Genomic DNA, 13,638 nt, shown 5'->3' on the forward strand with positions numbered 1-13,638 from the left:
TGCTGTTAGTCTTTTGAATTCTGCTGCTGGCCATCTTTGGAAAAGGACACTCAGCCGGGCTAAACAGGTCTTAGGCAATGATACATGACAACCATTCAAATATTRCCATGTCACATCCACTCCAGTGCTGAACTACCAGACTCCTGGACATGCACATGTAAATCCCTTCCCTGTGCTGGGAAATGTCACTTGCACAGACTTAAAGGGGTTCCTGCATCATCAGATGCTTCAAAAGCACCTTTTGTACGTGAGCAGCTGAGTTACTTGCAGTTGTGGTTAAAGACATGAAAACAAAGCAAAGTACTGGGTCTGAACTCTGCTTAAGCATGAAAAAAAGGCCAACTCGGGTGCTGTGATCTCAGCCTACGTCAATTTGGGAACATGTGACAAACTAATTATTCTTCTAAACAAAAGCAGACTGGGAAAGGCAGGAATCAAAGGACATGACACTCTACTCCATGTCAAGAATAGGGAAAATGAAGAAAATCGTAAACAAAACAACCAATCTGCTACTGTCAAACAACAGTTTCAGAAGTCAGAAATTAAGGACTGCTAAAAACCTGTACTATTAGACTGAATAAATTTCCAAAAAAGAAGTATTCTCACAGCATATGGCCAAAGAAGTAGGATAAGGTAAATTTCCCTTTAAAAAAAAAAAAAAACAAACAACAAATCAACAGAAAACAAAGGTCAGGATCAGCAAAGACCAGTACAAACTGCATTTCCACTCCACCTACTCATAACACAGTCAGCTAAGGGCAGGATTAGATAAGGAAGCAATAACATATTTAAGCAAGGAAAAATATTCATCAGACTTAAGATTGCACATATTTTATCCAGCAGGAAAACATGCTCCTTAAATAAGGGACAGAGCCCTAGGAATAGACAGTCTTTTCCTGCCTRTAAGTGCTGTTCCTTTTCAATGTTATTATTCAGTATTTAAAAAAAAAAAGTGCTGCAAACCCAGTAAATAAATAGCCAATGTAGGTTTGATGAAAGATTGGCTCGGAAGACTGCTTTTGGCCTGAATAGAAAGATATGCTTTCATCCTGTTTTGACTATACTCATACGTTTACCTAACATAATTGGATGTAGTTAATATTGCAGGAGCCTTCAAGCAGCGCACATTTCCCTCATTAGTGGGTTTAAAGCCTTAATGATATCTCCTGTGCTGCAGAAAAGCCCAACATAGGCTTTAAAAGTGATTGGCAAGTTTCAAGAGGAGAAAAAACTGGGGGAAGGGAAGGCAATACCTAATAAAACTCTGATCTTGCGCCCTTCAGTTGTTTAGAAAAGGAAATTGTGCAGAATGATAGAATAAAGAAGAAAATAGAGGTGAGAATAAACAAGTCAGAAAAGATAATTTCAAAAGTTGATGTTGCAGTAAYTCAAAGACACGTGTGAAAGAAACASGGAGTGGGYRAAATGAGRGAGYRACCCTTCACATACCTGCAACACATAAAGACACACACAGACTTAGTCCTACAGAAACTCCTCATGATATAAACAAGTGCATATGCACAGCAGATTGTCAAATCAGCATCTTCCTACACCTGCAGCAAAACCACCTTTTCATAGTTTCATCATGCAGTATTTTCCCCCCTCCCCTCCCCTCTTTAAGTCTCAATAGTTTGGCAGGGAAGCCTTGCATTTAAGAAACAGAATGTCACAATAYACCATTAACTAAGCACATGCAAAGAGTTTGGGGTTTTGTTGTTTGTTTGTTTTGTTGGGTTTTTTATTGACTAATTTTGACCGTTTTCCAGGAACAGAAATTTCACAGGCTGATTCTGTTTCAAAAGCAGCGTAATTATGTACAGCTGTATTCAGTATTYCTTGACTGCCTTGAACAAGCAGTGAAAGGGAGATTTGCACACATTATCAGCCACTATCATTAGTGCTGTAAAGTGTGTAATCCATCTGGTGCTCTGGTGTCTACCTAGGAGCAGGTATTGAACCAGGGATGGCTGAAGGGTAACAGCACAAAGGCAGAGCGTTAAAAATTAACAGAACAACACAGCAGYCACCAGTATCAATCTTTCTTGATACTAGGTTGTCCTTGCACTTGTGCTCTCCCATGGTTTTGCAAACCATTTTTATATGTACAGGCGTGGAGAGTGGAGAATTAAAAATGTAAATTTCATCATGTGGTTTTGCAGTCTTCGCAGGGGAAGAGGTAGCAGGATACCATGGTGATGGCAGCACTGCAGCCCATTAATAAACCAGAGAAAGACTCAGGCATAGATTCAAATACTTAGACCTAYGCTGCAAAATAACTCATTTCATAATAACTCCTGTGAAAAAAAAAAAAAAAGAGGACTGTGCATCTCAACATCCGCTGTGGCCTCAACCTGCTGACTCATCATTTCTTCATGGGGAGCAAGGAAACAAGGAACTTGTTTTCAGTCTTCTAGCCTCCTTACAGTCAATTGCATTGCTKTTATATTGCCAAGGTTTATGGCCCATAGCATTTGAAAACAGAYAAGCCATGCCTGGAAAAGAGAAAAAGTGGAAAGCTTTTATTTTSTATTTCATCTGTGTGTAACTGATCTGTTTCCACCATCATTGCTAGGTCTTCATACAGGAGGAATCAGCCAGTTTTATTTGCAATCTGACCTGGAAATGTGACAAATATTAGCATTCATTTACTCAATTAGAAATTCTTAAGTCTTGAGCAAATAAATTCACATGACCTACCTGGACAACAATGTCTTAGTCAGTTAAAATAGCAGCCTCACTGGAAGTGGGATTTTTCCAAACCCAGCAACAGCCTGGCCACCACTGCTGGGGAATGTGCTGAGAGCTTCCTCCAGCCACAACAACCCAGGAAACCTTCCTCAAACAGCAAACTACCTAAGTCACCACTCAAAGGAAATACACTGTCAGTTGGAGGGTCTCTCCAAGTTAGTTGATGGGGTCATCCTCAAATTAATTGGACTTAACTACACTCAGTATTTAAACATTGTTTGTAAGCTGTTCTGTGGCATTCCAGTCTACTGTTATTTATATCTTCCCAAACCTTCATAAGTCTTTATCGAATACTTAAATGTATGAGAAGAGACTGTCCATGAGAAGTAAAGAAAAAACAAATTCTCTCATTTAAGGGAATGTCCCAATTCTGGACAGAACAAACACACTAATGTAAATACAGTCATGGCCCACTGAATTAAATGAGAAGTAAGAATGCACATAGAAGTAAGCCAACACTGACATCTTTTTATGAATTGTGGAGTCATGGTTTAGTACTTTAGGTACTCCCCAATTCTGTAGCCACACTGAGACTCCCCAAACCTGCCATTCTCTTCCTCCCCTGCTTTCCCCTCTTCCTCTCCCTGCAGCAGGATRGAGARGGGAACTGGAGGCACAAAARGTAAAGATAACGGGTTGAGATGAGAGCAATTTACTGGAAACAGCAGTGAGATAAAATAAACAGTAACAGCAACAACACCAGTGAGARGGTACAAGGAAAGAAAGGATTCAGATAGAAACACCCTCAAAAATAAACGCTGGTCAGTTCCTTCCACCACCTTTCCTTGACTGGAAGCAATCCCTTCTCCTGAGAAGAGAGTCTCTTTCCCCCCACCCCTGGCAATGATGTGGTATAGAATAACCTCAGGGTCCTGGCCATGCCCCTGCCCAGCTACTCAGTAAACTTAACCCAGTCCTGGACAGAACCAGGACAAGTGGTCAGCAGAATCAGGTGCCAGGTGATCCAAAGGTAAATACAAATATGCTTTCCCACTTTGGGGGACACAGGTTTCACTCGGTTTCCTGTTCTGAATTAGAACCACAAATAGAAATGACAAATTTGAGATGATGAWCCTCAAATACACTCAAATCTGATTATATTAACTTTTCTACTTCAGCTTTTTTTATACTTCAAAATAGAAACTTACTTAAAAGGGGGAAAAAAGAGAGCTTTTCATTAAAACTTTTTAATCTGCATTTCTGAAGCTTCTTTTAAGAACAAAGAAACCCCTCCACCACAATTATTTGAATTAACAGATAAACTGAATCTCAGCCCATTGCCATCAGCACTCACATTCACTAATGATACTGTTCAGCAGGAAAATCCCAACATACTCTTTTACATTTATTAAGGTGACAAAGCACTTCCTAAATGCTTTGCCCTTGTGAACACAGGAATTCTGTAACAAGGCCAAAAACTGAGCTCAGAGCTCCTAACTCCTGACCTAGAGCCCTAATCACAAAACCAGACTTCTTCTCACTGGGATTCGGAGGGTCAGGTGGCTCACAGAACCTGGTCAACTAATACATCAGTCCTTTCTTTAAGGGTAACTGAAGCCAAAGTCTGATTAATTTTACAGTCAATAGCAGTGATCATTTGACAACATTAGTTTTGTGCTATTAGCTTCAGCATATGGGGAATAAGGGGCAATTTGTTGTGCATGCACAAAAAGACTTGCATAGTGTGAAAGAAATGACCCTCTCAATATTTATTATTTTAATTTTCAAATGTCTAGTGCAAGCATATGCACTGCTACTTTGAAACATTTAAACAAAACTGAATTTAATTGCTCAGAAAAATTAACCTGCAMGCTCTCAAAGCAAGAAGGGGAAAGGAAAGAGAAATCCTGAATTRAAAGCTATTTTATGAGGCATAGAAGGCAGCAAAAGAATTATATATATATATATATTGACCAATCTAGAAAGGTATTCTGGTATGTCTAGAAGACAGCCTTGGAGACACACTCGAGAAATAAAGCAGATATTAGGGCTGTTTACCTTCTGTGCTCTTCAATCATCAGGTCAAAACAAGGATAAGCCCTTGCTCAGCTTCCCAGCACTGGAAAATCACTCATGCATCTGGGCTCACGTGGCTGCACAACAGCACCCACAACTATGCAGTCAAACAAATTCATATTAAACAGATAAGTGCTATACAGCCAAATGCATTCCCTGCTAACACGATTCCCTTTCTATAATGAACTAGACAAGATTTCAACTATGATCTAGAAGCTGTATAAAACTGGTAGGCAAAAAAAGTAAATCTTAATMAATTCACTGCTTGGACACCTTTTCACTTATCCTCGTAAGGCACAGAATAATTTTTTGGAAGCACCGAATATTCTCAGCTCGGTGAGACCAAGGTTTATTGTACATGTGGCAGGATTGATGCTTGGATTTGTCCTACAAAGTCAGGGAGGGAGGGAAGAACATCTCTGTATCACAAACAGCTGAATGCTTGAGGCACAGCTGCCATCAGGCACGGCGGGTTTACTGCACCATGAACTGAAATGCCACCATGGCATGTACAAACTACATATTTCGTGAAGTTTCCATAATAAGACAGGACACAATTGATGTCCACAGTGCTCTAGAGACTGGAATAGAGATTCAGCCTGTCCTCAAATCACAAGGAGACCCGAAATCAATATATGGGCATGTATTTGCATCCATAAATATATACAGGYATGCATTCATGCCCACATGCAGACATGGCAACTAATCATGGGACATGGTGGCTCCAGAGGGGTTATGCCAGTCACCTTCCATGTCCTGTGTGAATCAAACAAAAACCAAGATGAAACAACATGAAGGAGTGGAAAAATGAGAAAAAAACAAAAAACAAACAAATCCATATCTAAACAGAATGAAGCAGTGTAAAAACTTTAAAGCACATTCCTTCTCTCTGCAGCCACAAAACCGAGCATGTATTCAAAACTAAATATCACAATCAAACTATTYGCATGCACCACATCATCACTTCTGTACTAAGCCATCCCACTGAACAGTCAYTTTAAAGGGAAGAAAAATGAAGACCTTGTTATATACATATTTACTGTGTTTTCTCATTTGTTTGAGTCATTTTCTAAGTATTGACTTGCCTGCTGTCATACTGTGTCACTGCTGCTCCAAACCACGTGCCCAAGCAAAGGGAAGCTTCCAGCAAAGTTCATTCATCATCTGTTTACAAACTGAGCTCATTGCACTTTACAACAACAGTTTCTGAGTAAACAAAGAAATTCCCAAGAAAGGATGGCGATGACAGCATTGACACAACCGGAAATAATCCTAGGAAGTTTAACTTGAAGGAAAGAAAACATTTCTAAACCAAACAATCAAGGGGTACAGGGTCAAGRCAGCATGCATCTGTGTCTTTTGGCAACAGTATACAACCTTTCATTCCTCAACTGTTTTTACATRACATGTCTCCAAATGAGCATGTTAGTGAGCTAATTTTTCAAAATAAAAACTGCATTTGTGAGAGAGAGACTCAAGAAACAGCCCAGCCCACAAGCTGGATCAGACTCCAGGTTTGGATACASAACTGAATTACCACTGTTCACCAAAAGTCAGTGGGGCTGATGACTGCTCTCTAAAAACCAAGGCAGCAAGAAAGATCATGCACAAGTAATCCTTCATTTGCAAAAGGTGAAGGACACAGACACACAAAGGCAGTTCCTGAGGCACCACAGGAGCTGTTTGAAGCCAGTTGTTACATCCCAGTCCTGCTCTGGAGACCCATTATCATTATCAGTCKGTGCAGAGTCATCTAAAGTTAATATGTTGATTTCTGCTGACTGAGGGCCTGACCCGAAAGTCACAGAATTACAGGATGGTTGAGTTTAGAAGGGACCTCTGGAGGGCATCTTGTATCAAATTTGGATAGATCTTTTGATGCAGTAATATACAATTTTCTTTCTCCCAGAAAGAAAATAGACCAGAAAGAACAGCCAGTTCAGGGATATGTCAGGCATCCTGGATCACAACTGAACACAGTGCTGAAAATAGGTTCCTTCCTAGCTGGTGGTTGCATTTTATTTGTTTAATGCCCAGGTAAGCCCRAAGTCTTATAGATTTACCAAAATAAAGAGGATGATGATGAAACAGCTTAGTGTCACAGACAAATTCTACATGTGAAAAGAATAAAAGCCTCTGATGAGCAAACAGTGATTTTTTTTTTCTTCCAGCAACTGGAACTAGTGTAGATTTTTGAATTTAAAAATGTCACTCTCCTCCAGTGACAGGTACATGTAAGGATTTGGTCTGAATTAACCACTCGTTTCCACTTGTGATAGCCACATGAATCCTGGCAGAGCACTGACTCCATTAGCCCAGCAAACCTCGACTAGCCAGTATTTACCTTTGCTTTGCAGCTCACTGAATCCATGTTTTCAGGAAATATTTTTACAGATAACTTCTGAATTATTTTAATTATGTACCAGGTAATGTTTCTTTTCACATTGTTCCATCTTAACATTCTGCTCCTACATTTTTAAAAGTACACTTTAATGATTCTCAAGTACTAATTGAAAAACAAATTTTCAATGCAGAAATTAAAACCAATCTGAAAACAGATTATGTATCATTATCCCACCTGGAAGAATGCTACAAACAYCATAATCCTATCTCACTTGCAACACAGTAATGAAGTTAAAAATGGTCTTAGTGCTCTTGAAAGGAAACTTCTATTCAAGAGACAACTTAACACAGTTGTGAGAAAAAGGTATCATTTACTCCAGCACAGCTCTGCCTAAATGCTGGCTGAGGTTTCCATGGTTAACCTAAATTAAAATTAATTCCACATTTTTTTGGCAGAAGTTCTATAAACTAATTTTCGTATTTTCTTCCTCAGCTATAATTAAAAACATGGTGAAAAGGCTTTGTATGCCTCAAGTATGGTAGTATACTATAGCAGACATTTTTATTTTTAAATGGCTACAATGCTCTCGTTAATTGAGACCAAATTAAATGGGAAAGCAGAGTGCCATTATTGCCTTCCTATGATTATACAGTTAACARTACATATACCCTGTGCCTACAAGGCCACACCAGCCTGTGTGCTAGACTGGGCTGCTTGCTCTAAATGGAAGTGAACCTTAATGCAGTTTTGATCAGCAGTCATCATATACTTGCTTTGTGAGAATTATTAGTCAGCAACTCAGAAACAAGAGAAAATGACAGGGGAATAAAAAAGAGTTTTTACAGCAAAATATCCAAAGTAAAGAGGTGAAATATATGGTATGAAAGGGAAACATAAAATGAAGAGCAGTTTAGCTTGTGGTCACATGCAAGATCTACTTTGTCCACATAATGAGTGAGCAGACAGGTTCAACGTGTGAGAAGTGCACAAATGGTCTAGGTCTCCCTGGATGTAGAGACAGGACACAAGATGCTTCCAGAAGAATCCTCTCAGCAGATTGAAACCACTCTCATTCCATAAAGGCTTTCTGATGACTTCCCAGAAGGTAGCCCACACGTGTACATCCAGATTAAGGTCATTGGGATTATGAGCACTCAAAGGTATGATGTCACATCACAGACAGCTTTAATAAAAGCTGTCAGAATTCACTGAATTATCATCTTATTGGCTTCTATCAACACCCACTGTTGGCAGCCCATCACAAATTCCATTTCCCATTGTCTCTTCATCAAATACCTATATGCTTTGCAGCTAATTGAAAAAGCATCAAAATAAACATAGAATACAAACCTTTTCYACATTTAGCATTTTGAATTAGTCCTGCATCCTAAAACTCAGTGACAGTTTGTTAACATACAGTTGCTACACTGCTACAGAGAGAACAATCTCTTTGAGACACTCTAGGTTAGGTAACTCACGTTTGACTCTGGTGGATGAAGCACAAATCTTGATTTTGGAAATGCATGTGTGGAGGTGGGGAATGAAAAGCACAAGTGTGTTTTCCTAAGACCTGTTCAAACTCAATGGTCTCACCTGCTTTCCCATCCTCTCAGCCTAAAAGGCTGACACTCCTAAACTGAAAAAAGGGTTTGGATTGAAATGATAAGCATGTGCTATGTCTGAACTGAAATATATTGGCCTAGCTTTGTCAACAGCACTGACTCCAAAGTCAGCTCTACAACCACTCATCAGTAAACCATTGGGGAAGGAATTGGTAAAATAAAGCATTTATTTAGCATTTAGAATTCTCCACTAGCAAATAGAAACCTTCACTTGAAGTAGAGGAACTTGGTTTGCTAATTTTAAAATACACAAACAGAAGTAACCCTATTAAAAGTCTTAAGTGACATTTATTCAGTCAATGTGRTAAGAAAGACTTCTATTACTTGTAAAAGTGCTTTTCCCACTCTCACCTTTCAATCATTATTTGCACACAACCCAAATCACATCTGAATAAATTCCACTGCCCTTCCTTACACACAATCCTGCATTATTTATATTAATGTAGAATTATTAGTGTACAGGATAACCAAACACTTCACCAAGAGAGTTGACTACAAATTAAAGAGGAGACAGCTTCCAGTACAAAAACTCCAGAGGAGAAGAGATCTCCAAGTTAGATGTGGAAGCATCCAGAAACAGAAAGCTGCTTCTTTTCAATAAGCAAAAAACAATGGCTGGAAGAGGGGAGAACAAAGTGGAAAGTGAGAAATGATCAAAGATTGTACGTATATGAGAAGACCACAGACAAAGCAGATGAGAGCATATAAGATGAAGGARGTTCACTTGATTTAGACTCATGGGCATTAAGACAGAAATAGCAACCGTGCACAGGGGAAAACTATTACTTTTGTTAAAGGGAGGGCTAGGAGTTAAATTTTCTCAGCTGTCACAGGCTTTTTGGTTAGTGGTAAGGATGTCATTCCATCCGTATCTCAGCTCCTCATCAACAGAGCAGGATGTTGTGCAGAAAAGCCACAAATGATTCAGGGGACAGTCAAATGATAAGGGCAAGCTATGAACCTACAGAGACAGCTCTACCTAACAGATCCCTAATGAAGGGGAAAAAAGGACACAGAGGGAGAGACTGGCTATAATGACACAACCTACTTGAATTTTAGAGAGGAACACAGATGTTACAGGCCATGACAGATGGATACACAACCACAARAAAGAGAGATAAACCTCTGAACAAAAAAAAGCCTGGAGAGGAAGAAAAGTTTCACCAACTGAGAAGGATGACAACACAGAGAAAGATATATCCAAATGACCAGGCTGGTTAAAACTAAGAGCAGAACAAATCTCTGAGTGTCCCCTCAAAAGAAGGCTCTCTAATTTAAGGGAAGTATTATTTGATCAGCAGCAGCTACTACTGGAGTAGTGGGTACAGTCTACTACTACCAAATATGAAGTAGAAAAGCATGGGAAAGTTATAGATGGGAAGAAATAGGGTTCCTGCTGGAGGTGGAAGAAGGGAAGCGATGGAAAATTTCTTCAAGAATGGAGAAAATGGAGAAAAGACCTTAGGCTGATGTTGTTATGTGTGACAAAGTCTAAAAATAGATTCTCCCTTTCAGGTGTGAGTTATGGGAGAATGGGAGGCAACYGGTACCAGGAGTTATTAAGTAAGATATAGGCAGTCACAAGATGAAACTCATGTACCAAAAGAAGCAAARGAGACAAGCAGTCTGCAAACAGACTGTCTGGTTGCAGAGAGGATCAGAGGGACAGAGCAGACAGACAGCTGATCAGAGAAGAAATGTTCCCTGAGGGCACATACAACCCTCCTGAATACATGTGACTTCATTTGAGCAGGCTTGAGCATACAAAGGGCCCAGAGGGAGGCAGAGAATGGATGGGAYTGAGGCAGCACATAGTGACAGTATTTCCTTGTAAAATGCAGAGGAACTGCTGGAACTTTTTACTATCCCTCTGGCCATTCACCTTCTTTATTTGTTCTAACCAGCTCTTGAAAATGAGTGTAAGATGTTTCTAAGATGAGTGTAACCAACAGTACACATTTAAGTTCTTGCTAACTCAAACTTCCTTCTTTGCTATTTATTCTTTTCAGAGTGATGACTAAGTAATATACAATAGCAAGTCCTTGTCCCAAGCAGACTGCTCCTGCCCTGTGAAGTCTAAAAGTCCAAAACTGACCATGTGTGGAAGTAAGCAAATAATGTCATCTCCATGTTACAGACTGAGAACTGAGGAAGAGAGCTAGTAAGTGATTTTCTCAGGATTTCACAAGAAGTCAGTGGCAAAACTGAGTATTGAAACCCCCTCTCTTCAACAYCCATCGAGTGCTTCAGTAACAAGGAGAGTGTCTCTTCTAAGGAAATTCCCTTTCACACTCAGAGTRTTCTGGTAACAAGAGTCTTTGAGTGTATATATCGACCTTAAATCTTACTGAACCATGTTACAACTTTTCCTCTCTCCATTTCCAGCTTCCTTGTAGCCACTTTTGGTCCGAGCTCAAATTAGCAGTGCTACCACCTGCATCCACAAAGTCAACTTTTATATGTACTCACAGTTCTGTTGGTGAAGTTACTGAAATCTGTCACTAAGATTTGCTTGATCATCTCTGGTGAGGAGACCACCACAAACATCTGGCGACCWATATAATACCTAGAAAGAAATAAAGAATCAATTTAGCAGATGGTGACCACAGAGAACCATCTCCTTCCCTAAAATATCTCTTTTTGCTTGAATATACTTGCAGTGAACAAATAACACAGAAAATGTAGTCCCTTAGGTAAAACAGTATCTTTTCCCAGCCCTCTCAACTGTTAAATTAAGATGCATGGCTCTGGAATTTAAAGGAAACAGCTTAAAATCTTTTACTGATTAATCAATACTTGGCCAACATTTTAACGTAAAGGTTTACACACTATGGTCGYTCTGAATTCTGTACAAAGTGATGTAGTATCACTAAACCAAACTATAGAGGAGCAAAACATTAGAAACCAACTCAAATAATCATGAAAGGCKTACAAAATTGAATTTCCTGTCATCAGCCACATGAAATGTCTTTTCATGGCAATGTCTATGAGTCTTTGCAGAAGTCCCCCCAGCGTCACTGCAATAAAAGCACACTTCCACCACTTCTAATAGCACTGGAACTGAGTGCATCTCAGGCTCTGCATTGCCATGGACAAAGCTTACATTACACTAATAGGGAGAGTTAAAAAAAAGAAAAAAAAAGGAAAAGAAGTTTTAGCAAGTCTAAGAGAATTAGTAAAACTTCAGAAGAAGAATGGGTGATAGGGATGTCTCTGCCTGTAAAGCCTCTATGTCATTGCTCCCATTTTAATATGACTTTTTGGAGCCAGGGTCTGCCCTTCTGGGTCTTCACACCATTGTGGATGCTGCAGCAGTACTGGAACCTATCCCAACCCTACAAATTCCAGGGGTGCAGAGCTCCCTTCTCCAGCACCATTCCTTCCAAAGCCCACTGGCACTTGCTTGGCTGCTCTGCTGGGGGAGGAAGAAGCAGCACCAGCAAGCAGAGGTTGCTCACAGTCCCTACCTTTGTTGATTGCTGGCTCAGAAAGATCATTGAGGCAGAACTGTCTTTCCTCCACCAGGAGAGAAGAAGAAGAGGCTGGAGGCAGGCACAGGAGGGGCAGCAGAACACAGCTCACAGCAGCAACAGCACAGATGCTGCAATACCATGGTAATATCTGTGCCTAATCGCTTTGGTATGATATAGCTGAGTATCGATAGATTGCWTATCACCTGTCTACACTGCAGCAACTGAATAGACCAGCAAACCCTGGGCTGAARTAAATATAGTAACTAGAGGTTCCCATGGCAATGAAGGCTGCAGCAGCCTGATTTCTTCAAGGGCAAACAAATCAGACAAATATCTTGATTCCAAAGTGAGGTTTCACAGTCCAACTTGACCCCCCCTACCACSTAAACTCATAACAAACAAGTGGCAGAGAAGAACAAGAACACAATACTCTTCAGGAAGGAAAAGATCATCATTTCTTTTCTGGTGGGTTTTCAGAGGGAACTTTTATCTCCCAAATGCAACCCACAGGCTCTATTTGAACCTTGGATATGGGYGGTGTGGACTGTGGGAGGTACTTTTTTCATCCCTCCCAGTTTGCTCATCCACAGCAAAAGTAGCTGTCTGTTAATTGACAAACCTTTATTCAGAATCCTCATAGGTGCATACAAAAGAGCTCAGGCCTCAGTTTAAAGACAGTTTTGATCACAGCAAAAGAGGATAGTGCCCTATGGGCACCATTTGCATRTACTTTGTACAATTTTTCTGGCATCAGAGAGGCAACACAAGCTCTCAATGCAAAGAGAGCTGCTCTGAACCTACCCAGAATGATCAGCCACAAATACTGACCTCTCATGCTCACACCTCATTTTTCTCTTCCTCCCCAAGCTTAGAAAGTTCCATGTCACATTTAATGCTTAGTGACTGATGGTCCTGCAACAAATAGCTTTTCACAGGGATGAATTTCCTGACACCAGATTATAAACCTGAATCAGATGCTGATTATGTCTACCCAGACAGCTTTAACTCTGACCAGCAAGGGGCACCCCATGATACACCATGCAAAGAATGTGTGTGTAAGAGACGCACTTCGAGTTTATTTCAAACCTGGGAAATTGCAAAGCTCCAGCTCCTGTCCACTGGGATAASAGGACAGAACTCACAGTAGGAGCCTTTATGTCACAGCACACTTTGTGCTTGAAAGCACTCAGGATTAAAAATTTGGGACAGGAGCATCTCCTGCTCAAGCTGCTTTTATGAGAAAGTGACTCACAAGCCAAGCTTATGCAAACAAATCTATTCATCATCCTCCAACTCAGACCAGTCACCCGAACTCCCAGTGCTGTCTCCACAGCTAAGTTCTTTCTTTTTTATTTACTCTTCTCTAACTTTCTAGCTATAGGCACCTGCTTTTCCTTTATTTATCCAGTTATAAATTAGGGCAGAGAAGGAGTGG

The 13,638-nt window shown here is 40.2% G+C and overlaps 1 protein-coding gene across 1 annotated transcript in view; it reads right to left on the reverse strand.

Annotated features, from left to right (window-relative positions):
• TBXAS1 (thromboxane A synthase 1) overlaps nucleotides 1–13,638 on the reverse strand; it is a 225,267-nt gene that overhangs the window by 111,711 nt on the left and 99,918 nt on the right. The window contains exon 5 of the mRNA XM_057379764.1: nucleotides 11,200–11,296. Coding sequence (XP_057235747.1) covers nucleotides 11,200–11,296 — 97 coding nt within the window. The remainder of the gene's footprint in view (nucleotides 1–11,199; nucleotides 11,297–13,638) is intronic.

This window comes from Malurus melanocephalus, unplaced genomic scaffold (assembly GCF_030028575.1).
Source record: "Malurus melanocephalus ecotype Western Australia unplaced genomic scaffold, MMel_1.1 scaffold_421, whole genome shotgun sequence".
Lineage (NCBI taxonomy): Eukaryota > Metazoa > Chordata > Aves > Passeriformes > Maluridae > Malurus > Malurus melanocephalus.